The sequence below is a fragment of the Cyprinus carpio genome, chromosome A14 (assembly GCF_018340385.1).
Source record: "Cyprinus carpio isolate SPL01 chromosome A14, ASM1834038v1, whole genome shotgun sequence".
Taxonomy (NCBI): domain Eukaryota; kingdom Metazoa; phylum Chordata; class Actinopteri; order Cypriniformes; family Cyprinidae; genus Cyprinus; species Cyprinus carpio.
In genome coordinates this window covers 20,300,621-20,328,094 of record NC_056585.1, presented here as the reverse complement: position 1 = coordinate 20,328,094, position 27,474 = coordinate 20,300,621, and the positions used below count along the sequence as shown (strand labels likewise).

The 27,474-nt window shown below is 39.3% G+C and overlaps 1 protein-coding gene across 3 annotated transcripts in view; it reads left to right on the top strand.

The window, feature by feature from the left end:
* LOC109084564 (teneurin-3-like) overlaps positions 1-13,799 on the top strand; it is a 109,846-nt gene extending 96,047 nt beyond the window's left edge. For all 3 annotated transcript variants that reach the window (XM_042770178.1, XM_042770177.1, XM_042770176.1), the window contains 11 exons: positions 417-666; positions 1,854-1,874; positions 2,941-3,173; positions 4,239-4,393; positions 5,310-6,190; positions 6,579-6,754; positions 7,392-7,626; positions 8,305-8,602; positions 9,671-11,282; positions 11,418-11,548; positions 12,306-13,799. In XM_042770178.1, the coding sequence (XP_042626112.1) occupies positions 417-666; positions 1,854-1,874; positions 2,941-3,173; positions 4,239-4,393; positions 5,310-6,190; positions 6,579-6,754; positions 7,392-7,626; positions 8,305-8,602; positions 9,671-11,282; positions 11,418-11,548; positions 12,306-13,058 (4,745 nt within the window). In that variant the 3' untranslated portion in view covers positions 13,059-13,799. The remainder of the gene's footprint in view (positions 1-416; positions 667-1,853; positions 1,875-2,940; positions 3,174-4,238; positions 4,394-5,309; positions 6,191-6,578; positions 6,755-7,391; positions 7,627-8,304; positions 8,603-9,670; positions 11,283-11,417; positions 11,549-12,305) is intronic.
* Positions 13,800-27,474: the final 13,675 nt, after the last annotated feature.

Genomic DNA, 27,474 nt, shown 5'->3' with positions numbered 1-27,474 from the left:
CGGAAGTTCGGGAAGATCACAGCGCTAAGTGCCCCCTTTTCATAGTGATGTCCAGGGTTGGAACTTTCATCTATAGTTGAGTTATATACTCAGGCCTTTCCATTACAGGCAAAAAAAGAAAAAAAGAAAACGGTCTACTTTTTTTTCACCCCCTCTTATAGATTACAAGAGCATTTGAGGTTGTGAAGTCAGATAAGAATAGCATTTCTGGGCTTGTTTGTATAAAACAAATTAATCAAGTTTATCAAGGTTTTTTTTTTTTTGCAATTGCATTTTTTATTATTATTATTAGTAGTAATAATAATAATAATAATAATAATAATATTCTCTTACTGGGTCTATGTGATTTTGGTATATGTTTTTGTTAAAAAAAAAAAACTATCTTTTTCCCCCTCCCACTCTGTCTGGTGTCTCAGGGATCCTGTATAAGGGAAATGGTGAGAATGTCTTCCTCTCCCAGCTTCCTCCCATCATTGGCACCATAATGGGGAATGGCAGACGCAGAAGCATCTCCTGCCCAAGCTGTAATGGGCAGGCAGAGGGAAACAAACTGCTGGCTCCTGTTGCTCTTGCATTGGGCATCGATGGGAGTCTGTATGTTGGCGACTTCAATTACATCAGACGCATCTATCCGTCAGGCAATGTCACCAGTGTCATGGAGCTCAGGTGAGTGAGCACAACTGGATGGGTGATACAGCAGCAAGGAAATCTAGTAGAATACTTGAGGAGACATTTTGTGACAAATCACAGAAGGCTGAGAGGCAGCATCTAGACAGTCTCTCTACAAAACATTTAAAAGCGTAACTGTTTTTAATCCACAAAACTAGTCCTCACAAAACGAAGGCCTTCAGATTTTGCATAATAGTGGCACCAATTCTCACAGCAGGCAATTTTAAAGTCCGACAGTAATTGTCTTGAAAGTTATTGTTGAATGCCGTGAATACATGCTTTGATAGCTGTAGCAGCAGTGGTTGAAAGGAGATGAATTTAGAGACGTTTAGATTTTAGCGTGCTGACAGAGTATTGTATTTTAGCCTGTTAGAAAAGTCAACTTTTGTCAAAGAAGTTGTTTTAATTCAAATCTACATTGAAATACACAGAAATTTTGAATAGAATAGAATTGTATTTCAACACGTTGCTACATACAGTGTTAAGAATCTTTGTTGTTTTTGTTATTAAAAACACCTGAAGTAAAGGTGAAATAAAATAAAATATAAATGTGAGAAGAAGAAAAAAAAGTTTCCCCATTAACTAAAGCGGGGCATACACTACAAGATAAATGGGCAGATTTTCCTGTGTGTGGGGTGTGTTAAGAGTGATTGAATTGAACGTCGGGGCTGCACCAATCTTAAATTGTAAATATGCAACATGATGAATATATGCTATCAGAAATCCTGTTGTGTGGGGGGATCCCCGAGGACAAATGTACACTGACACGTCGAACGAAATGATTCCCAAACTGAAAGCGAGCTTACAGAAGCATTAATCACCTCCAGCTCGCACTGTAATGTGAAGTCCATGTTGAAATTTTTTTTTTGGTCTCACATTTCTGACAGGATTTTCAAAATCTTTTTGTGTGGGCCAGACTTAAGTTGAAGTTTTAAAATAACTAAAATGAAAACTGAAACAAAAAGGTAAATAGAAATATTTTAGAATATTTTAAACCATTTTAGAGGTATTATAATCTCAGTATAGGATTGGGAGAATAGGAGAATAAATGAAGTAGTCACCAGTGGGGTCCTGAACTAGATGGACAAAGGGTTATGGGAAGTAAATATAATAATTGTATATTATTTTACCTACACCGTATGTTCTGACGATATGTTTCCCTCCTTTTTTCAAACTACCCAAAGAAATAAGGATTTCAGGCACAGGTAAGTTGTGTGTAGTAAATGTCACACAATGCTGATTTGTTTTAAATGACATGCGTGTATTATGCACAAACATTCGGATGAGTAACTTCAACAACAAAATCACTTGTGACCCTTTTGGTTATTTTTTTCTTTTTTTTTTTCTTTTCATTTTAATGGAATTAAATGTCCAAAGGGTGTCTATAGAAAACAAACCCAGGTTTGTTACTAATCCTAGATGATGTCAAGGCACATTTTATGATAGATGTTTGCACATCACCACATTTTTTTGACTGTCTAAAAGATTTACTGAAGCCATGTAAGAGGACTTTGGATTATGATGCAGTGGCCGGCACTCTGGGCCTTCAGCTGAAAGGAGAACCACTGTTTCACATTTTCACATTTTGATTTCACACAGACCAGTGCCTGTGAGTGTGAATTGGTTTCCAAACAGTCCAGGATATCGATCGAATAGAGTAAGCTCAGCGTGCAAGAATAGCTGTAAAACTGCTTTTGATAAAACGTAAAAAGATTTGTCTGATCCCATACAAGAAGGTCACAGATCTCCACACCATCATGCACAAAGTCTCAACTGGACTGGTCATTTAACCACTAATGGCATGTCTGGAGGGGCCGCACTAACACATTCAGAAACGAGCAGGCTGATTGGGAGACAGAATTAATGAATGCAAATAAGCATAGCATTCTGAAAAGCCATCAGTTGTTGACAGTCATTAAGATCTGCTTTCCCCGCAAGGGAACAGGAATGATTGAAATGATCTGGCAGTCTTGAAGTCGTCATCACAGCCTCCGCAAATATGTTCCAGTCACATCACATTTACTTCCCTTTCACACATTCTTTTTTTCTTCTTCTCATCTGTCAGGAGTTCACACCCTTTTGATAGATGCGAAAAACATGCTGCGATTCTCTCAACGTATTTAATTATATTAATATTCTAATCAGTCTATCATTTCATCTGCCATCTCCAATTGCAATGTTAGACCAATAATTTATGAGTCGCAGTGACTCGGCTTGACAGCAGACTAATGTCTTCGCTCATAACTCCTACTGTTTATATGTCTCTCCCCAAAACAATCCTGCTCACCGCTACTACCTGACAACGGATCCCATGACGGGGCGGCTGTATGTGTCCGACACCAACTCCAGACGCATCTACAGCCCACAGGTGCTCCTGGCCAGCTCAGAGCTCCAGCAGAATGTGGAGGTGGTGGCTGGTACCGGAGATCACTGTCTTCCCTTTGATGAAACTCAGTGTGGAGATGGAGGACCAGCCACCGAGGCTCTCCTCACAGGACCCAAAGGTATTATTACAGGATCATTAAAACTGACAATCAAAAGGGTCATGCATTCTTTTCAAGGAAAGAGTTGAGAAACATGGGTTCTTCAAACTTCTGAAATAGCTGCAATGAATCTTCTGAGGCATATGACACACTTTGATTGACATGAAAGATCATCCCAAAGCTCTGTGAGCTTTTAACACTGTATTATGTAGTGAGGTTTTTGATTGGCACTTCAACGAGGGAAATGGGAACTGACAGCCATGGGATACATACTAAATTATTTGACTAAGCCAGACACATCGGACTGATGAAGCTTCTTTGAACGATTCATGACTTCACTGACATAAATTATAAAACGTCACACTTGTCTGGTGAATATAGACAACCTATTTCAGGATATAATTTCGTCATGCACAAAAATATATGTTTTCATTGTTTTTCAATAAAATGTAATTCACACATGAATGCATGCATTGAATGATGGATACATTAGGTATCATATTTCCTGTGTAGATGGGTATGTAATATTGAATAGATGGAATGTGCGCAGAGATCTGCATTCTGGTTGTTGTAACTATAAAAATCAAAAGGCAGTGATGCATACATGCACTTTCCTCGGTTAGGACTGAGATTTCTGCCATAACGTCAGTTCACTGTTTTTGTCAGGCACACAAACTCTCAGTGCTACCACTCAGCTACGCACGCATTTTCCAAGCGGCAGTTACTATAGCAACCCACACTTTCATAATTTGGGTTTAAAAGTGGGTTTGATGCTTTCCTACCCCATGCATTTGTCAAATATCCTGAGCAGACTTACAAACCGACTGAGACGGCATGAGCAAGAGTGAACACAGGATGAAATGCTAGAGGGAGGGAGAGATGTTCTAATACATCCTATTCCACTTTCTCCTTAAGAAATAATTCAGAAGTGGGAGACAAGATGTGAATAATTGAGGGTGATGCTTTCTGCAGTGACCTGAATAATGGGAAGCCAAACACGACACATGTACCCGCTGCCTGGATCAGGCAAGCAAAGAACACAGCTGTGTGACCTGCACATTTCGTTCCTTCCTCTATTCTCTGCAGGGATCGCCGTGGACAAGAACGGACTGATCTACTTTGTGGATGGGACCGTAATCCGGAAGGTAGATCAGAATGGCATCATCTCCACCTTAGTGGGGTCCAATGACCTTGCCTCTGCTCGACCTCTGAGCTGCGACTCAGTCATGGACGTTCATCAGGTGAAAAGAGAAAATTGCTCAAATCAACACACTCAAGTAATTTCATGGGGACCTAAATCAGTTTTGGTCCTGGTACATGTTTCAGATGTAATTTCACTTTTTTTTTCTTCCATACAGTGCCATTGTGATTAGCTGTTATGGTTTTTTTTTAGCATACAAAAACCGATAGCGAAATCTATAGTAGGTCAATGATTAATAAAACCCTCATATACACATTATATTATGGAAAATATATATATAAATTAATTTTATAATTTTAAACAGAGGTAGTTTATTTAAAAATCACCAAAAAAAAAAAAAAAGAGAAACAGTTGATAACACTTTACCAATAAGGTAACTTTGTTAATACAAATGCATTGATATCATGAACTAACAATGAACAAAAAAATCATTTTCAAAGTAAAAAATAATTTGCTCTTGGTTAATATTATTTTATAAATATTTATTAATGATAGTTCATTCATGTTTGTTAAAAATTCAGTAATTAAAAATAATTTATTGATCCAGGTAAATATTAATTTATAAATAAAATATTTATAGTTCAGTCATGTTTGTTCAAGATAAGTTAACTAATGTTAATTTATACAGCTTTTTATTGTAATGTATTAAAATACTACTATGCAAAAATACCATACCATCTAGATTCATATGCTTTAAAAATATATATTCTTAATTGTTGTTTCTCAACGTTAATATTAAAGCAATTGCATTAATGTTAACATATACAGCCTTGCTGCGAAGTGTTAACAAAATATCTATCAATAATTTATACAGCTTGAAATATTAATGAAATATTAAAAACTATTAAACAACTTATATTTACTAATATATTTATAAATGGAAGTGGAGTTATATAAACTATAGCTGCTGCATATCTTTTTGAACAATGCCTTTCGTCCTATCACTCTGCCTTTAGGTGTCTTTAGAATGGCCGACAGATCTGGCTGTTAGTCCGATGGATAACTCATTGTTTGTGCTGGATGGCAGTGTGGTTTTGCGGATCACTGAGGAGGGGCAGGTCAGTGTGGCAGCAGGCAGACCCCTTCACTGCCCCATGCCTTCTACAGACATCTTGGTGACAGAAACACAGCAAGCCACGCATACCCATCTGGAATCCCCAAGCGCCATCGCTGTCTCCTTCAGTGGAGTGCTGCACATTGCAGAGACAGACGAGAGGAAGATGAGCCGCATACGCAGCGTGGCAGCAGATGGCGAGATCACTCACATGGCGGGGGCGCCTTCAGACTGCGACTGCAAGACTGATGTCAACTGTGATTGTTACCTAACAGGAGACGGCTTTGCTAAAGACGCCCGGTTGAACGGGCCGTCCTCTCTCGTGGCAGCTCCGGATGGAACCTTGTATGTAGCCGACCTGGGAAACATTCGCATTCGAATGATTGGAAAAAACAAGCCTGCACTTAACAGCATGGGCTTGTATGAAGTGGCATCGTCCGCGGAGCAGGAAGTATACATGTTTGACAGTAATGGCACACATCAGCACACGGCCAACCTGATCACTGGAGACTTCAAATACAACTTCAGCTATAGCAATGAAGGAGATCTGACCTCAGTGGCCGACAGTTATGGGAACACACTACGGATTCGCCGGGATGCCAGCCGCCTTCCTGTCCGCATCGTTGCACCTGACAACCAGGTTATTTGGCTAACTGTAGGCTCGAGTGGTGGGCTAAAGACCCTTGACACACAGGGGCGTGAACAGGTGCTGCTAACATACCATGGCAACAGTGGTCTCCTGGCAACCAAGAGCACTGCCAATGGATGGACAACATTCTATGAGTAAGAGTGTTTGAGCGTTTCTGCTTGCTACTCTTTGCTTGCCAGGGTAAACATTGTTATCATTGCTCAAATTTAGGGTCAGTGATTTGAACAAGCAATAAATCTTGACTTGTACTCATTCACCCAAAAACATTTGTGCTACAGACATGAATGATATCTTAAATCAAGCTGGTTATTATGGAGAGGTGTACTGTTACTTTTCTAAGTTGTCAGACTTTTGCCTGGTGGATGATGAATTGGGAAAAATCCAAGAAATTTCAAAGAGGACCTGAATCATTTCTAGGGAACAATACAGACGTAATCTAGACTTTAAGACAGGTAGCACAGTAGGAAAGTGCTTATTCATATGGAATGCATTAAATGCAACATCCCCCTCTCTCTTTTTCAGCTATGACACAGAGGGACGACTGACCAATGTAACTTTTCCTACTGGTGTGGTGACCAGTCTGGCTTATGACATGGATACTGTCTCTACAGTAGAAAGAGAAAGTTTTGAACGAGATGAAGCTGCAATCGTAACTACAAACCAGTCAGCAATTCAAAATGTCCTCACGTTACACCAAGGTAACCCTTGTGTTCTCATGATTTTTTTTTTTTTTTTTTATATTTTTTTATAAATATTTTGGCTGTCATTAGGGATAAAGATTTTTCACAATTTTTAATAGCTCGAAAAACCTACTCACCAGAATTGACACAGATCATCTTCAGACCATCCTGGCAAAAAGCTATCAAAAGATTTTTGATAGACCCATCAGTTCTAGAAAACCGTGCAATTTTGGGAGTCGGATATTTTGAATTTTCTCATAAAATGCTCGATTGTGGTAAAAAGTTATAATGAAATTTCCAAAAATGCTAATAACTTTGAGTATATTCGCCTATTGTAATGAATTTGGTCGCAATATATTCTTTGGGTCATGCCGAAAACATAGATACCAATTTTACCATGGTCAGCCGAATTTTCTGTCCACCATTTTGATTTATGTTGAAATACTACTTTCTCAAACTCCACCTAGATCTCTGGTCTGATTTTCACCAAATTTGACTTGGATCATCCTCAGACCATGCTGACAAAAAGTTGAAATGAAATTGTTGGCATGATGCCAAGCTGAAACTGAGGCTGAAACTGATACTGACTCTGTTGTGCTTGGCCCCTTAAATGCTGCTTGCAGTTATATTTTATGTTGTCTTTTTTATTTTGCAGATCAGCTGAAAAACAACTATGTGATTGGTTATGACCATTCCTTGTGGATTCTGTATGCCAATGGAATGAACACTCATTACCAGACAGAACCACACATTCTGGCTGGTGCATCCTCCCCTACGCTGGCACGAAGAAATATGACCCTACCCGATGACAGCGGGCAAAACTTTGTTGAATGGCGCTTTCGAAAAGAGCAGACGAGGACGAAGGTCACAGTGTTTGGACGCAAGTTACGAGTACGTAATGAAGTCCATTTGTAGAGGACAATGGTTTGTCAAAGGTTTAAAGCGTGAGATTGAATCTACTGCTTGTTGAAAGCAACCACAGCACAGTTTTGTTCTTACATGTAATAGCCATATTGTAACACAAAGCACTTGACAGCTGTCTTGAGGTTCAGCTGACCTCAGTCATAATAGGCAATTTAAAAAAATCACGCAAGATTTCTTGCTATACTTTTTGTGTAGATGTGCATTCTTACAAATTAAATGTGCCATGACAATAGCACATGGTATTATAGGCAATTTAAAAATCATGCAAGCTTTCTTGCTGTAGTTTTTTTATTTACAGTAGATGTGAATTCTTACAAATGAAATCTACCAAGTAAATTTGGAATAAGGATGCCACCCAGCTAATCTAGGAGTAGAAAAAAAAATTACAGTTTAACAGAGAAAATCAATTCTAAAACTGAAGTAGCCTACATTGAAAGATGATTTAATAGTTTGAGCATGCCACTAAGATACTTAGTTTTATAAAGTTGAGCTATTGATTATGAGACTCATTTTCACACAAAGATTCAAGTCTTTATGACGTAAACCAAGGCAACAGATGAAAAAACCTGCCAATTATCTTGCCTTATTTTCTGCAATTTTACTGTTGCCGTACCAATTTTGTGTCTCTCCTCTGCCTGCACTTCAGTAAATGGACGGAACATTTTGTCTGTTGATTACGACCGAGCACTGAGGATTGAAAAGATCTATGATGATCACCGTAAATTCCTTCTGAAGATTGGTTATGACACAGCAGGTCAGCCCACTCTCTGGATGCCAAGTAGCAAGCTGCTGCCTGTCAACCTCACTCGCAATAGCAATGGGCAGTTGAGTGCCATACACTGGGGCTCGGTCTCAGAGAGGGCCGAGTATGATGGACAAGGCCGTCTGCTTTCCAGAACATTTCCTGATGGGAAGATGTGGAGCTACACTTATCTGGAGAAGGTACAGGCCAGTGGAAATTGCTTTTAGTGATGTATGTGATATACAGTAGACATCAAGAGTTTTGTCAGTAGACTCTGCCACATATACACTGCTTACCACCAATGTAAAACTTTTTTGGACTTAACTCAATCACTTTTGCTCAATGCATTGTTTAAAATAAATAACATCAAATCTTACTGAACCCAAACTTTTGAACTATATACATTCTAAAATAATCCAAAGATTCTGTCATCATTTATACAACCTACACACCCTACACATTCCATGGAACACTACAAAAGGAAAGAAAAAAGATGTCTGTCAACAAATGAAATAATCAATAAAGGGGCGGTCACACTAGACTTTGAACGTGCAAAAATTTTTCGGACACCGCTGCGAATATGGGCGGGAACGGTCTCCCCTCAGTTATCACAACATGGATTAATGTGCTTGTACTGTGCCTTTTGCGACGGCGTCGAAAGCGTTTTATTATGTTTTACTCTTCGTCTGTCTCTCTCTCTATATAAATACATACACACTAAGCAATAAAAAATTATAAAACGTGTCCTCATTCAAATGTACCATCTGTTCCTGTTTCCATTGACACGGCGAACCATGCAGCTTTTTTTTTTTTTTTTAATAATCTTTTAAAGATGTATTATATAAAATAGGATGCTGCGCTACAGCTAAAATTAGCGCTTCCTTAATTTTTGAATTTCTGTACAGAGAGGTCATGCAGTGACGTATTGATATTCTACTGATCCCCCGTCTTCACGTGATGCGAATTCGCAGGTCAGAGTTCACCAAACTTGAACTTTGGAACGCAGCGAAATGCGAAATTTTTCGCATGAGCTTGCGTTTCCGGTCTGACGCATTCGCATGTGTATGAATGGAAGTCAATGGAACGAAAAGTGCAGTGTGACCGCCCCTTAAATGGTGAAGAATTGTCATTTTTGGGTGAACTATGCTTTTTATACAGCAAAGATTTTTGTATCCTAATAAGATTAACCAACTAGTCTGACAATTGACATAAAATTAGTTTATTTTAATTCCCCCTGGTTTATGCAAATTGTTTTCTTCTTGTTCTAGTCCACTGTGCTGATACTGGCGAGTCAGAGGCAGTATGTCTTTGAATATGACCCTCAGGGAGGCCTTTCTGCAGTCACTATGCCTAGTGTGGCACGATACACTATGGAGACCATACGCTCGGTGTCTTACTACCGCAACCTTTACCATATGCCTGAGAGCAACGCTTCCGTCGCTGTAGACTACAGTGAGGATGGGAGGCTCCTGAGAGTGGCACAGCTGGGCACAGGACGGAGAGTCCTTTACAGGTACCGTTGGCACAACAAACTCTCTGAGGTTCTGTACGACAGCACTCGCGTCAGCTTCACCTACGATGAGGCGGCAGGTGTGCTGAAGACGGTCAATCTGCAGAGTGAGGGTTTTATATGCACCATTAGATACAGGCAGCTCGGCCCACTAGTAGACCGGCAGATCTACCGCTTCAGCGAGGATGGGATGGTAAATGCTCGCTTCGACTACGCTTATGACAGTAGTCTGCGTGTGACGAGTATTCAGGGGGTCATCAATGAAACCCCGCTGCCTATTGACCTTTATCAGTATGATGACATCTCAGGGAAGGTAGAGCAGTTCGGCAAATTTGGCGTCATCTATTATGACATCAACCAGATCATCTCTACCTCTGTCATGACTTACACTAAGCACTTTGACGGACACGGTCGGGTACGAGAGATTCAGTATGAGCTCTTCCGGTCTCTGCTCTTCTGGATCACGGTCCAGTATGACGATATGGGCCGAGTCACCAAGCGGGAGATGAAGATTGGCCCGTTCGCCAATGCCACCAAGTATAGCTATGAATATGATGTGGACGGGCAGTTGCAGACCGTCTACCTCAATGAGAAAATGACATGGCGCTACAGCTATGACTTAAACGGGAACATACACCTGCTGAGTCCAGCAAACAGTGCACGAATCATGCCCCTCCGTTATGACCTGCGAGACCGTATAACTCGTCTTGGAGATCTGCAGTACGACTTGGACGAAGATGGGTTTCTTTGCCAGAGAGGCTCTGAGATCTTCCAGTACAACTCCAATGGTCACCTAGAACGTGTCTACAGTAAATCCAGCGGCTGGTCTGTTCAGTACCATTACGATGGTTTGGGAAGAAGAGTCTCCACAAAGTCCAGCATGGGACAACATCTGCAGTTCTTCTATGCTGATCTGAGCTACCCAAGCAGGATAACGCATGTCTACAACCATTCCAGCTCACAGATTACCTCTCTATACTATGACCTGCAGGGACACTTGTTTGCAATGGAGATCAGCAGTGGAGCAGAGTTCTACATAGCCTCTGATAACATAGGAACACCACTGGCTATCTTTGGCAGTGATGGCGCCCTCCTCAAGCAGGTTCATTATACAGCCTACGGCGAGGTCTACTCAGACTCCAATCCTGACATCCAGTTGGTGATTGGGTTTCATGGAGGACTTTATGACCCTCTAACAAAACTGCTTCATTTTGGAGTGAGGGATTATGACATCATGTCGGGTCGCTGGACTGCACCTGACTTCATGCAGTGGGAGAAAATCAGCAAGAATCCAGGCCCTTTCAATCTCTACATGTTCCGAAACAACAACCCAATAAGTAAAGTCCAGAAAGTTAGAGACTACTTAACAGGTATGGGATTGATTCATTGCATCTAATGTATCTGCATATTAAAATAAGTTCTGCTAGTAATATATCTGCTATACATTGCACATTTCCCCAGTCGCAAATTCTGATTTTTAATTTATTCATTGATATTTGCTTTAGATGTGAACAGCTGGCTGGTCACATTTGGATTCCATCTCCATAATAGTATCCCTGGTTTCCCTATCCCCATTTCTGAGATGACACAAACCTCTTATGAACTGGCCAAAAGTCAAGTGTGGGACGACCTGACAGTAAGTTTATTTTGGATTAATATCTTCACATACTAGTATAAAGGGTTATTATAGTTAACTAAATCTAAAACCATTAATTAATATATATATATATATATATATATATATAAAAAAAATAAAAAAATCATTACTTTTCATTACTATGTTAACTGAAATACAATCAATATATATATATATATATATATATATATATATATATATATATATATATATATATTACTTCAGCTACATTTCTCGTGTTCGTTTAGTTTAACAATGTACTAAAATAAATAAAAAAACTAAATTAAAAAAAAAATAATAAAAGCTATATAGACTATATATAAAAATCTATGACAAAGAAATTACAAAAACTTTATATTAAATATTTCAAATTAAAATGAAAAATAAAAACTAATGCAAAATAATAATAAAAAACAGTATAATACAAATAGAGTGAGAATACTAGAATAGAATTAGGGATCTGTTTTGTATTATATTATGTTAAATTATATTATGAACCTTGCAGTAAGTTTTTTTGTATCGTTACATCTTCAAATAATAGTATCAGGATTTTTATAATAATAATAATTTATAATAAAATAATAAAAGCTGTATTTCTACTTTTTTAAAAAAAGAAATGCAAATTAAAAATAATTTTATTATCTCCATTTTTTTTTTCTCCAGATCTTGTAGTATCTCTTTGAAGATTTATTTTCACCACATGGAATGGAACTATAGCCACCTTTCTGTAAAATGTTTATTATTTTCTTTTTTGTAGGCCAGCTTTGCAGTCCAACAGCACGTCATCCGACAAGCTGAAGCATTTCTAACATTTGGGGATCTGCCACAGGTTGAGTTCGGCCATAGCCAAAGGGCTGATAAACCCTGGCTGTGGTTTGCCACAAGCGATTCACTGATAGGTCGCGGGATCATGCTGGCCCTTTACAAGGGTATTGTGATAACTCGCGCACTAAGCCTGGCTAATGAGGATTGCGTCAAGGTTGCCAGCATCCTCAATGGCGCACTTTACTTGAAAGACTTGCACTTTATTGTCGATGGCAGAGACACACACTTCTTTGTTAAAATGAATTCTCCTGAAGCAGACCTGGCAGCACTGCGGCTTACCAGCGGACGGAAAGAACTGGAGAACGCGGTGAACGTGACAGTGTCGCAGTCCACAGCAGTGCTAGGTGGCCGCACCCGGCGCTTTGCAGATGTGGAGTTTCAGAGGGGGGCTCTCACCCTGCACGTGCGCTATGGGGCGTCTCTGGATGAGGAAAGAGTGCGTGTTTTAGAGCTGGCCCGACAGAGGGCTCTGGCCATCTCGTGGGTGCGTGAGCAGCAGCGGGTCCGAAACGGAGAGGAAGGATCCCGCCTATGGACTGAGGGAGAGAGGAGGCAGCTTCTCAGCAGCGGACGAGTGCAAGGCTATGATGGATACTATGTGCTGTCGGTGGAGCAATATCCTGAGCTAGCCGACAGCGTCAGCAACATTCAGTTCCTCAGACAAAATGAGATTGGCAAAAGGTAGTGAACAGACCATGATTAGCCACTTACATACATGCAATTTGTAATAGAAGAATAAGTTAAGTGGACACATTTATTACATTCTCAGTTTGCAAAAACGCTACTACTCCTAGTCTAATAAGAAGAGTACTACCTAGGGGGAAAAAGAGCATTAAAACAACGCTGTGCGTTGTGAAACATTGTGTTTTCTCAAGACCTATTTAAGGCCTTAACAAGGTTACAATTGTGGAGCACAATTAATTTATGAACTTAACAGCATCAAGTGACAGGCCAGATTCATAAATGTTGACATCTTTATTTAACTATTTATTATTCTTTTTTTACAAGCACTATTCAAATATGTCCCTAAAGAGAAAAATGGCATACCTTTTGGAAAATGAAAAATGTTTACATATGCATATCACTGTACCACTGCAAAAATACCACATGAATTCAGGTGGTTTATTGTAGCCAGCTATACACTGTAATATTTTTATATTTATTCAGAATTCTCTTTTTCCTGTACATTCCTGTTCATGAATATCATATTACGAAAAAAAAAAAGTTGGCAATCATGTAGTGCAATGATAACTCTCCTAAAAAGTTTTTTTTTTTTTTTTTTTTAGGTCTGATTCTACTTTTTAGTTACAAAAACAAAGTGTTTTATAAATGACATTTGACACTTTGATTTACAGCCATCATACATTATACATTGACTGAATAAACTGTACATATAATGAATAAAATGGCAGCACAGCACAGAAAATATGTAAATGTCTGTATTTATGTAAATGTGTGTTTACCTGCATATTTTTAAAATTAAAAGCAATTATTTGCTCATTTGGTTACAGGTCCCAAGGGAAATATTTATGAAAATTGTTTGTACTTGAAAGGAAAAAGAAAAGAAGAAATTATATATATATATATATATATATTATATATATATATATATATATATATATATATATATATATATATATATATATATATATATATATAATTTTTATTATTTTTTTTTTTTTTTTTTTACAGATTGTATTGCTTTGAGGACGGATCAAATTAAAATCAGATACAGTAAGATCATGATACACTTTGGCCTTGTTTCATGGTCTTGGCAATACAACAGCGACTAACCTTTAAAAAAAAAAAAAACATTTGTCCACTAGCGCTAAACTGCTGTTTCTATATACAGGTGCATCTCAATAAATTTAGAATGTTGTGGAAAAGTTCATTTATTTCAGTAGTGGTACTCAAATTGTGAAACTCGTGTATTAATTAAATTCAATGCACACAGACTGAAGTAGTTTGAGTCTTTGGTTCTTTTATTTGTGATGATTTTGGCTCACATTTAACAAAAACCCATCAATTCACTATCTCAACAAATTAGAATATGGTGACATGCCAATCAGCTAATCAACTCAAAACACCTGCAAAGGTTTCCTGTGCCTTCAAAATGGTCTCTCAGTTTGGTTCACTAGGCTACACAATCATGGGGAAGACTGCTGATCTGACAGTTGTCCAGAAGACAATCATTGACACCCTTCACAAAGACTAAAGTCTCAAATCCAAAGAGATAACACTCGTCCACACCCCCCGAAACGGCTCGTTCTAACACACCCCCACATATCTACGTTAGTATGTGGGATGATTTGCATAACGCCACCCAGCTGTTCACACAAAGAAAGAAGGGGTTCCTTTTATTCTCGTTGTAGTATTGTTGTTGCCGCCGCCGCCATGTCGTATAGATGCTGTGAGTTTCACTGTGAAAGCGAAACTACTTTGTTTGGCCTTCCAAAAGAGGATGATATCCACTTCGTCATGCCTGGAGCTGATCTGTGCTGGTCGCTGAGGAAATACATCAACTTTGCACTGTGGATCACTGAATTGGATTAACCGTGGATGAAGTGGAGTCCAGCCCGGGGTACAGTAAAATAATGTACAGTATGTGGAAAATAATGTTTTTTTTTTTAACCTTAAACCGGATTTAATTTCATTACACCAAATACACAAAATAATGTTCTTTTTAGCAGCATCACATCACCCTTTAACAGAAAGTTGAGTGGAAGCAAAAAGTGTGGAAGAAAAAGATGCACATCCAACCGAGAGAACCACAGCCTTATGAGGATTGTCAAGCAAAATCGATTCAAGAATTTGAGTGAACTTCACAAGGAATGGACTGAGGCTGGGGTCAAGGCATCAAGAGCCACCACACACAGACGTGTCAAGGAATTTGGCTACAGTTGTCGTATTCCTCTTGTTAAGCCACCCCTGAAGCACAGACAACGTCTGAGGTGTCTTACCTGGGCTAAGAAGAAGAAGAACTGGACTGTTGCCCAGTGTTCCAAAGTCCTCTTTTCAGATGAGAGCAAGTTTTGTATTTCATTTGGAAACCAAGGTCCTAGAGTCTGGAGGAAGGGTGGAAGAAGCTCATAGCCCAAGTTGCTTGAAGTCCAGTGTTAAGTTTCCACAGTCTGTGATGATTTGGGGTGCAATGTCATCTGCTGGGTGTTGGTCCATTGTGATTTTTGAAAACCAAAGTCACTGCACCCCCGTTTTTTTTTTTTTTAAACCCCAAGACATTTTGGAGCACTTCATGCTTCCTTCTGCTGACCAGCTTTTTGAAGATGCTGATTTCATTTTCCAGCAGAATTTTGGCACCTGCCCACACTGCCAAAAGCACCAAAAATTTTAAAAAACAACATTGTTTTTGTGCTCTACACTCCACAAAAATCACCAGACCTGAACCCCAGAGAGAATCTATGGAGTATTGTCAAGAGGAAAATGAGAATCAAGAGACCAAAAAATGCAGATGAGCTGAAGGCCACTGTCAAAGAAACCCTGGGCTTCCATACCACCTCAGCAGTGCCACAAACTGATCACCTCCATGCAAACCACAACAACAAAAAAAAAAAAAAAAACAAGGCCACACCGAATTGAGGCAGTAATTAAAGCAAAAGGAGCCCCTACCAAGTATTGAGTACATGTACAGTAAATGAACATACTTTCCAGAAGGCCAACAATTCACTAAAAATGTATTTCTTTGTATTTTTTTTGTATTGGTCTTATGAAGTATTCTAATTTGTTGAGGTAGTGAATTGGTGGATTTTTGTTAAATGTGAGCCAAAATCATCACAATTATAGAACCAAAGACTTAAACTACTTCAGTCTGTGTGCATTGATTTTATTTAATACACAAGTTTCACAATTTGAGTTGAATTACTGAAATAAATTAACTTTTCCACGACTTTCTAATTTATTGAGACGCACCTGTACTTATTGATGACCTAAGAATTGCACTGTGGCAGTCGGAAGTTAGATGTGAGAGGTTAATGTAATTAATTTTAATCAAAGGCAAAACTGCGTAAGTCATGAGTAAAACTCAATTTCATCTGCTTTGGCTATTAATGGTTATCCCTAAATATTAACTTAATTTTATAATTGCTCTGTGTAAAATCTGATTAATGAGCGGTCAATTTCAGAAAAATCGGCCTCACAGAGCATGAAAATTTGCTTGTTGAGTCCCTGAGACCTGTAAACCACTATCATGTGATTTCTACAACAACCTTCTAGCCCACTCTTAACAATTGGTTTATGAACACATGGGTTACATCACAAAACCATACCGATACATGATGTGCTAATTGCAGCATTTAACTGCTGATAATTCTGAGCTCATAAAACAAATGTTTTCTTATTCAAACTAGGATGCACAATGCATCTATTGAGCAATGATCACCACTCCCTGAGATCACAGTGTCTTCTTGCAGATATCATCTTTAAAGTCAACATAATACTTGGTCAGCTGCACATGTTCATGATTTATTCAAGCTCTCAGACTAATAATGTTGATGATCAGGCAAAGTGGATGTGTCTGGATGTGCAGACAGCAGCAGACGGTGTATTGAGGCTGGAAAGAAGTGCTCTCCTCATTTAGGTTGTAAATGTATGCATAAAGTTTATGGGAATATGTTAAGACATCTGAACATTTCTTTTAAAGATGTTAACAATATTCCGTAAAAAAAAAAAAAAAAAAAAAAAAAAAAAAATCTGTCAAATGATTAATCGCATCCATAATAAAAAATTTTGTTTACATAATATCATAATATATGCGTGTGTACTGTGTATATTACGTATATATAAATACACATGCATGCATGTATACATTTTTGAAAAAAACATTTATTTATAATATTTTATATATAATTTTTATTTTTTTTTTAAATATGGATGTATGTTTGTGTATTTATATATACATAAAAAATATACACATTACACACACATATACACTCACTGGCCACTTTATTATGTACACCTTGCTAGTAAGGGTTGGACCCCCTTTTGCCTTCAGAACTGCCTTAATTCTTCATGGCATAGATTCAACATGGTGTTGGAAACATTCCTCAGAGATTTTGGTCCATATTGACATGATAGCATCACGCAGTTGCTGCAGATTGTTCGGCTGCACATCCATGATGTGAATCTCCTTTTCCACGACATCCCAAAGCTGCTCTATTGGATTGAGATCTGGTGACTGTGGAGACCATTTGAGTAAAGTGAAGTCATTGTCATGTTCGAGAAACCAGTGTGAGATGATTTGAGTTTTGTGACATGGTGCATTATCCTGCTGGAAGTAGCCATCAGAAAATGGGTACACTGTCAAGCGGCTAGGTTGAAGTCATAAAGGGATGGACATGGTCAGCAACAAAACTCAGGTAGGCTGTGGCGTTTAAACGATGCTCAATTGGTACTAAGGGGCCCAAAGTGTGCCAAGAAAAATATCCCACACACCATTACACAACCACCAGCCTGACCCATTGAGACAAGGCAGGATGGATCCATGCTTTCATGTTCTTTACACCAAATTCTGACCCTACCATCTGAATGTCGCAGCAGAAATCGAGACTCATCAGACCAGGCAACATTTTTCCAATCTTCTATTGTCCAATTGTAGTGAGCCTGTGCAAATTGTAACCTCCGTTTCCTGTTCTTAGCTGACAGGAGTGGCACCTGGTGTGGTCTTCTGCTGCTGTGGCCCATCTGCTTCAGGGTTCGATGTGTTGTGCATTCAGAGATGGTATACTGCATACCTTGGTTGTAACGAGTGGTTATTTGAGTTACTGTTGCCTTACTATCATCTCTAACCAGTCTGCCCATTTTCCTCTGACATCAACAAGGCATTTTCATCCACACAACTGCCACTTACTGGATATTTTCTCTTTTTCGGACCATTCTCTGTAAACCCTAGAGATTGTTGTGCATGAAAATCCCAGTAGATCAGCAGTTTTTGAAATACTCAGATCAGCCCGTCTGACACCAACAACCATTCCACGTTCAGAGTCACTTAAATCCCCTTTCTTCCCCATTCTGATGCTCGGGTTTGAACTTCAGCAAGTCGTCTTCACCACATCTAGATGACTAAATGCATTGAGTTGCTGCCATGTGATTGGCTGATTAGCAATTTGTGTTACCAAGCAATTGAACAGGTGTACCTAATAAAGTGGCAGGTGAGTGTATAAACAAAAACTTTTATTTTGGATGCGTTTGACAGCACAAAAAAAAAAAAAAAAAAACTTATTGAGCACAATAATAACAATTTACCATTCTTAAAAAAATCAATAACCTCAGCTTTAAAAAAAAAAAGCAGGCAGAATTATCTATGACCTTTGTAAAGACACTAGCTCTGCAAATATCTAGAGAGAGATCTGGTCCTAACCTTCATGTCTTTCTACATACATGATGTTGGTTTACTAGTCAAATCACACAGATTCTAGAGTTACTGCTCCGTAACTGTGATCTTCCAACATTTTTAAATGGGTATTGCCAAATGTAATGTCAAAAACATAAGGTGTGTCTCAATTTGTGTACTTAAGCACTCTTCTATACCATGTTGTAGTATAAATACGGAGTAGCTTGTTCACACTGAAAATTTCATAAATAAAAAGAGCACTTCAAATACAAACTTATTTAACTATATGAATTTATGAAAAGAATTTTGGATGCTTAATGCTTTCAGCTGTCACAGCTTTCCTTAGCAGAGCCTTCTAAAATTTGTACACTAGATGGAAAAGTACAAAACGCATAATTAATCATGCATCATTCAAGACACAGCAATATAATTATTTCTATACAGGACAGATTTACTAAACACTTTAATAACTGCTCCAACGTAAACTGTACACATTTAAAGCAACTGTATGTAGTTTTGTGTCTTTCGAGGTTTGGAGCCCCCTACAGTTGACTGTGGAATGTAAAGCAATCTGCCCTTTTCGCAGAATTTGATGCACCAGGGGACTCCGTTTTGTTTTAATACGAAAGGTGACATCATGCCAGTTATTAATTCTAGCAAAAAACTGAAACCAATGTGGCGCTGTTGAGGCTCATGCTGCCAGTGTCTGTGAAAGACTTTCATGAAGAAATCAAATCAACCTTGCATAACGGCACACACAAAGACTCACAGAACAAACATTACCTACTGACATAAAAATTCAAAATGTTTAGTTTATTTATATCATGATGTAGTTAAGTAACATAACGACAATGGAGCTATTTCGCTTAATATTTTCACAACTGCAAATGTTACAATGATTTTCGTTCAACAAACAAGAAGTATATTACATTTTAGACTCAATGTTGACCGTTTTGTAAGATAGTCTGAAGAGGCCATGGATTATAATATTTTTTTCTTTCTTGTTTTGTCGTGATAACTTATCTCGTGATCTTGACATACCAAAAGTTGTTTTCTCGTTATCACGACTTAATATTGTCTCGTGATCTCGACATAGTGTTGTGGGATGTCCGCCGGTAAAACAGCATGTCCGCCGGTAAAACAGCAGCCCCGAAGAATGGCCTTCGAGAAACAGCGCAGTGCAGACGAACAGATCCAGCAAAACCTTGACACTGGTTTAGCTGCCCCTAGCCATAGCAGCTGGGCTTCGCCAATTGTTATGGTTCGGAAGAAAGATCAGACATACAGACTGTGTGTGGACTATAGAATCCTGAATGAACGCACTATCAAAGATGCTTATCCCCTTCCGCGAATCCAGGATACTCTGGACACTCTGTCTATGGCGAAATGGTTTAGCACCCTGGATCTAGCTTCAGGCTATTGGCAGGTGGAGTTAACTCCAAGGGGCACGGCAGGCTGCTGCGTTCTGCAGCAGGAAGGGGTTATTTGAATGGAATGTGATGCCATTTGGGCTGTGCAACGCCCCAGCGACGTTCCAGCGCTTAATGGATCGTGTCCTGGCTGGATTACAATGGGAAATTTGCTTAGTCTATTTGGACGACATAATTGTTCTGGGGAAGGATGCCAAGGAAATGATCCAAAGACTAGCGCAGGTATTTGAAAGGTTGCGCCAGGCCAACCTCAAGTTGAAACCTGCCAAGTGCTGCCTCTTCCGCCGCCAGGTGATTTATCTGGGTCATGTAGTTTCAGAGGAGGGCATCGGCACTGATCCTCAGAAGGTGGAAAAGATTCGAGAATGGCCGCAGCCACAAGTGTTAATGAAATCCGACAATTCGTTGGTTTAGCATCTTACTACCGGCGCTTTGTCAGAGATTTTGCCACCATGGCCAAGCCCCTTCATGATCTGTTGCGCGAAAGAATGCCAGATTTCAATGGACCCCTGAAAGTAATCAAGCATTTGAAAAAACTGAAAGAGCTACTCACCACCACTCCGGTTTCTGGGGTTCCTGGGTTATCCTATGGATCATGGCGACCTCATTCTCGATACGGATGCCAGCAATTTTGGAATCGGAGCTGTGTTATCCCAACTCCAACATGGCAAGGAACGCGTACTAGCCTATGGCAGTCGAGGATTGACACTAACGGAGCGAAATTACTGCACCACACGGAGAGAGTTGTTGGCTCAGTTGAGTTCTCAGCACATTTCCGTCAATATCTTTTGGGCAGACCTTTTGTCGTGCGGACAGATCATAGTAGTCTGCAGTGGCTGATAAACATGAAAGAACCAGAAGGACAGTTGGCTCGGTGGTTGGAAAAGCTTGGAGAGTATGATTTCAAGGTTGTGCATCGGCCTGGGCGCCAACATGAAAATGCAGATGTGCTATCCAGGAGGCCATGTCGTTCAAATTGTGCCTGCAGCCTTAACGAACCTTCTTCCAGTAGCCCTCAGGTTTGTCATCAGGCAGTTCAGTGTGATTTTGACATCGGACCTGGAAATGATGGAACTGGAAATGCTAATCCTGAGTTCTGTCCAGTGGGGGTAGTGCAGCCTGTCATGACGGCAAGTACTGCCTTCATTTCTAGGGTGGACTGCTGAGGAACTTCGCTCCACTCAGGCAACTGACAGCGATATTGCCCCAATCAAAAGGTGGATCGAGGAAGGTGGGGAACGGCCTCCCTGGGGTGATGTCTTGCCTTATGGACCGGCGACTAAAGCTTACTGGAGCCAGTGGAATAGATTGTATCTAAAAGACGGCACCCTGGTAAGGCGTTTCTACCTGATGGAGGGCCCCGAGTTTTATCCTCAAGTTATCTTGCCAAAAGTCTTTCGGAAGGATGTTATGCATCAGATGCACGATGGACCAGTGGGTGGACACTTTGGGGTGGAGCGGACGCTGTCCCGATTACAGTCACGGTATTACTGGTACCAGATGCGGGAGGATGTTACACTCTGGTGTCGCACGTGTGCCAGCTGTGCTGCAAAGGCTCGACCCACAAAGACCCCGCAAGCGCCAATGGGCACTGTTCGGGTGGGGGCTCCCATGGAAAGGATTGCTGTTGATTTAATGGGCCCCATGAATGAAACGGAACGATTCAACCGTTATATTCTTGTGGTGCAGGACTATTTCACTAAGTGGGTGGAAGCCTACCCCCTGCCCAACGACCAGGAGGTCACTGTTGCAGAGGTTATAGTTACTGAATGGGTCTGTCGCTACGGAGCACCATCAACACTGCATAGTGACCAAGGCTCTAACTTCGAATCTTGTGTTTTCCAAGCGATGTGTGAAATTATTAGGAATTGAGAAGACTCGAACGACACCTTTCCGACCCCAGTCGGATGGACAAGTGGAGCGGTTTAAACGCCACCCTCCAGAAAATACTGGCTACCACTTCAGAGCGGTGTCACTGGGACTGGGATCTCATGGTTCCCATGGCTGTGATGGCTTACCGAGCTACCAAGCATAGCTCCACTGGTTTCACCCCCCAAACATGATGCTTTTCGGCCGGGAGTTGACGGAGCCTGCTGATCTAGTTGTAGGGCTGCCTTTTAGTGAAACCTCAGCTCCCAATCTCCCACAATATGTTGCTGAAATGAGAGAAAGGTTGGGGTTAGCACATCAAATTGCCAGAGAGCAACTGGGTCGTTCTGTTGAACGTGCCAAAAAGCAATATGACAAGAATGTGGCGAGGACACATTATAAGGTCGGTGATGCTGTGTGGTACCTCATAAAAGGGACTAAAAGGGTGCAAAATAAGATCAGGAAGTTCCTACCTGCGTATGAGGGTCCTTACTTCATTCTAGGACACTTGGATGATATGGTGTATCGAATTCAGAAAGGTCCAAAGACAAAAGTGAAGGTCGTTCATCACGATAAGCTCAAGCCGTATCATTCCCGACAACCCCCTGGAAAATAGCTGGGTGTTTAAAAGTTTGGAAGCCTGGCAACCCCAGGAGGTTCCTACTCCCAGTCTTGGAGCTAACTTTAGTGACCTTGACCTTGGCCTCACTCACCTCTTTGCAGAGGAACCTGTAAATGACAGCGGCATGGAACAGGTGCCTGTACTTGATGTGCCAATGACTAAACAGGAGGATAGAAATGTGCAGTGCGGAGAAGGTAGCACGGTGCAACCAAGTCAACCATTGACTGTTAACGGCCAACTCGGGGGTAGGCCACAACGAGTTAAGAGACCACCAAGTGGTTTGGTGACTGGACAGACTGATGCTCGAGGAAAAGAGACTTTGACAAACACACCAACTGTTCTACTGTTAAAAGAGAGTTAATGTTGCATTAATGGTTTTTTTTTTTACTTTCTATGTTGACCCATGTGGATGTTATTTGTTGTGCCTATGGGTGAGTTTATCAATTACAAGGTATTATTAGTGTTGCTATTGTGTGTAAATGCTCAGCTGCTATTCCCTCCTTAAAAAAGGCAATGTAGAAGAGAGATCCCATCCACTAATTGGACTGCTTCCAAAAAGGGACTGTGTGTAAAGAACTTTTATGTCATCCTTTTTCCCCATCCAAGCACCGTGCTACCCTCTGCCTTATGGACTGTTTACCCTGTCACGTGGGGCTGGATTACAAAGGCTAGAGTCTTATTGAGTGGAGTTCGCTAACATGGACTGTATGCTCCATCAAGGGGAGTTGCCTCAAAAAAAAAAAAAAAAAACAAAAAAAAGGAGGCAGTATGTTGGATGTATTTCTTCCTGTTATTTGCACTGTGAAATGTTGATACATTTTATGTTGTTATGCAAGGGGTGCTGGATTGGTATTATAGTTAATTACCATCCAGAGTGGGGGTAGTGTTTGTGGGATGAAGGGGAAATAGGGAGATGTTCCTTTAATGTCGCAAGGACGTAAATTGTAGCATGAGTGGGAGGGAATCTTGGGTAATGTAGTCCGGAACACGCATGGTGGTGTGTACAGCCTGGAATAGAGCGGATATGTTGTTTTTTCCTTGTTTTTCCTGTTTTATTCATTAGAGAAGCACTGAGTATGTGTGTTCACTGCAACATTGTGGGTCATGTGGATGCATGCCGGAGAGATCAATAAAGCAGCACACTCAGGACACTTTGTATAACTCGTCATTTGCACGGATTTGAGCAACTGGTAAACTGTTACGCACACACATACGGCTGCTGAGACGGAGAGCGCCGAAGTGAAAAAGATAACAATAACAAAAGTTGTTCTCCAAGTTACATAACTGCGCCAACAGGCGGCACTGTATATCGACTTGACTGTACATGTTTGGGACAGAATAAGGACCTTCATCATGATCGCTATAATTTGTGCAGTATTGTTCATTACTGACATTAATTCATAAAAGTTAAATGCTTAATCAGTACGATTATATTGTCTGTCGTTAAGTTCTTGGTAGATGCGTGACTCATCACAGTTTCCCCACCGCGTAGCGTTCTGTGTGATAACCAGTTCCAGTGTTGACATCAGTGTTTTCTGTTTGCACCTATATCTTTATTTGTGCATCTTTGAAGTAGGCCTACAAGATTGTTAGTTAATAAGCGGGTATGTTGTGTTTATCTAGAACGCGCTTCAGTTACGTATTTGTAATGTGTATATTTTCCTTATTTGTAATATTTATTGTAAATCATTAAATGTAGGCTTGATAAGAAACAGGATTTATATATGTAAAGTGTAGCCTATAGGCTAATTTAAATAAGGGATGTTACAATGTTGTAATCTTTTGTATTTTCTACATTTCTTTGTGGAAACCCCCCCCCCACCACCACCACCACACATACACACACACACACACACACACACACAAACACTCTTTTCAAACAGCATCCCAAGCTTAAGCTTGTAACACACATGATATCAGTCACAGGCTACATGACTACTAAAAATTACAAATTATATATAATTTTATTTCAAATTAAAGGAAAATAAAGTATGTTGAATCCAAGGATTAATTAAATGTCTGAACAATACTGCACAAATTATAGCAAAGGTACTTATTCGGTCCCAAATGTGTACAGTAAAGTGGAAATACAATATACAACACCCCATCAGTTATATTCAGGTTTATAGTGCCACCTGTTGACGCAGTTGTGTAACTTAGAGAACAACTTTCGTCAAGATCTCAAGAAAATTAAGCCGTGATAACGAGAAAACAACTTTGGTTATGTCGAGATCACGAGAAAATTAAGTTGTGATAATGAGAAAACAATTTACATTATGTCGAGATCACGAGATAATTAAATTGTGATCACAAGAAAACAACTTTTGTTATGTCATGATCACGAGAATTAAGTCGTTATCACGACAAAACAAGAAAAAAAAAAATTATGTATACAATATATATATATACAGTAATCCATGGTTTAGTCTCATGTTTAAAAGTATGCATTTTTTCCCCAACATGTCATATTTGTATATTAAAAATTTTATTTAAAACATTAATCTCATAACATTATTTACTGCAGTTGGAATTTTGCAGTGTAAATTCTTTCATTTGATTGGTAACAGCTATAGTGTATACTGAATTTCTTGATCAAATATAAGAATTTGACATGAAAGATGACATATTTAATAAGGTTAAAAAATATTTGGCCTTTGTAAAGGGTAAATAACATCCTGGGGTAAATATTAAAAACAGATGCAGATTTAAGTATGTAAATACTGAAAAAATTGCTATTGAATAAATCTTTTACACCACCAAAAATCTCAGTGATGCTGTGCTTTTGTGGGGATATTTTGTATGGGATACTGTCTGCTGATATGAAAAGTTCACTGTATATCGTAATAATAAATAGCATTTTTGACATTTCTTTATACATTAAACACATTAATTATTACATATACATATGTCATATAATGTAAATTTCCATCAAAGGTTTGGTCTTACAGTAAGTTTCATATAAGGTGGTATTAAAAAGTCTTAAATTGAACTTGTTCATATCTGCTGACACCCTGTAACCACATATAAAAGTGCAGCAGGAACTTGATCAATTCTATATCAAGAGAGTAAAGTAGAACACGAGATCCCATAACATGGCTGTACTTTTAAAGTGAGGCGTTACGTAGAGCCCCTTTTTGACCTGGAGCTTTCTGAGGATCCCACGACTGCAATATTCTGCTGGAAAGAGAGACACGTTGCAAACCCCATACACAAACCCGTATGATGGAATGCACAGTGCCATAAATGATTTTAATAATAACAGGATTTATAAATATATATATAGGCAATGGACTTCCTTTAGGAAATTGCTATCATATTTGCTAAGCATGAGTGAGTGCGGCAAGGTCTGATGATGCCACCAAAACACCAGTGTGGTTTCAGTGCAGTGCATGCTAATGATATGCTAATGCACTGAGGAAAAACCTTCCCGGATCACCCGTATTAGCCATGGTCTCTGTTTTATGGTTTAATCCACGATTGCACTTTACTGTTCTGCCCCGGCTCCTGATTAACACTGCCCTCAAACACAACATTTATGCACAATCAAGTCCTTGCAAAAACACTTCCTAATGGGTTGACTTATTTTACTGCGTTTGGAGCATTTTTTGCTTATTCCCACCCAGTTTTACTGATTCTGCAAAATAAAAACTGGTTTATGAAGGTCACTCATTTCTGTGTAGTATCGTCTCCTACAGCCGTTTTTGTGAGGCTTATGCCCCGAGTGGCAGATTTGATGGATTAGCCAACTCTTCTCAAAAGGTATGAAGACAATCCCTGTCACAGACCGCTCAATATTAGCAAACTCTGATGCCCGAGCGAGCAGTGTGTTTACAAGGACACAAGACACTACCACACAAAGACAAGCCTTCTGTCTGTCTCTGGATCCCCAGACTCTCATTCCAAACCTTCTAACCTTTCACAATCTGTTCTGTCTAGTTCACCTGTTACCCACAATTCAGCTATATTTACCACATAATACAGACAGATCATCAAATATACATCCTCTATAAACAGTTTAATCATACCAGATTCTCTCATATGAGTTTTTTACAAGTATAAAGGCATACGTGAGTCCACTATGAAATGATTAAGTAGATGTAAATGATTCAAATGATGTATGACTCATCATTTGTGTTGACTAGCATTGTTCAAAACTTTCTTCCTGCAACTACTGCACATTGATACTGATCTTCAAAAACCTAAAACCATCACAGAAGCACAATGGACAATGTAAGCAGGTACATTTATTTGTGCACATGGGCAGTCTGTTAAAAACCGTGTAAGAGGTCACTGACATAAATGGAATGTCAAACATTGTCATTTTATGCAACAGAACCAAATTTAGAGCAGCACACTTAAGAAAAAAAAAAAGCGTGCCTACATAAAAATTAAGGAGAATATCATAAAATAAAACTAAATAAGCTGCAAATACATTTCACATCAGTTAACTAAAACTATAAAAAAAAAAATATAATAAAGTAAACATTTCATTTAAAAAAATAATAATAATCAAGTAGTATATAAATAATCAATAGATAAAATTGTTTGTATTTGACTTTCCACTTTATCCAGCACAGTTAAGTCTCTGTGTTCTTGTTCGTTTTACTGATTAAGAAACTGCTTCAGATGATTCATATGTGGAGGGTGAACCAGCTCCGCGGTAACATAGGTTTTATTTATTTTTTTTATTTTTTTTTTATGTAGGACTAAAAAAAAACCTTTTAAGTTACTATTTATTCAATGTAAAAGTTATTTGCTCGCTTTATGTAGCCTATAGGTCTATAACTTAATCGATGTTTGAATAACAGTGGCAATGAAGTAGCTACAATTAAAA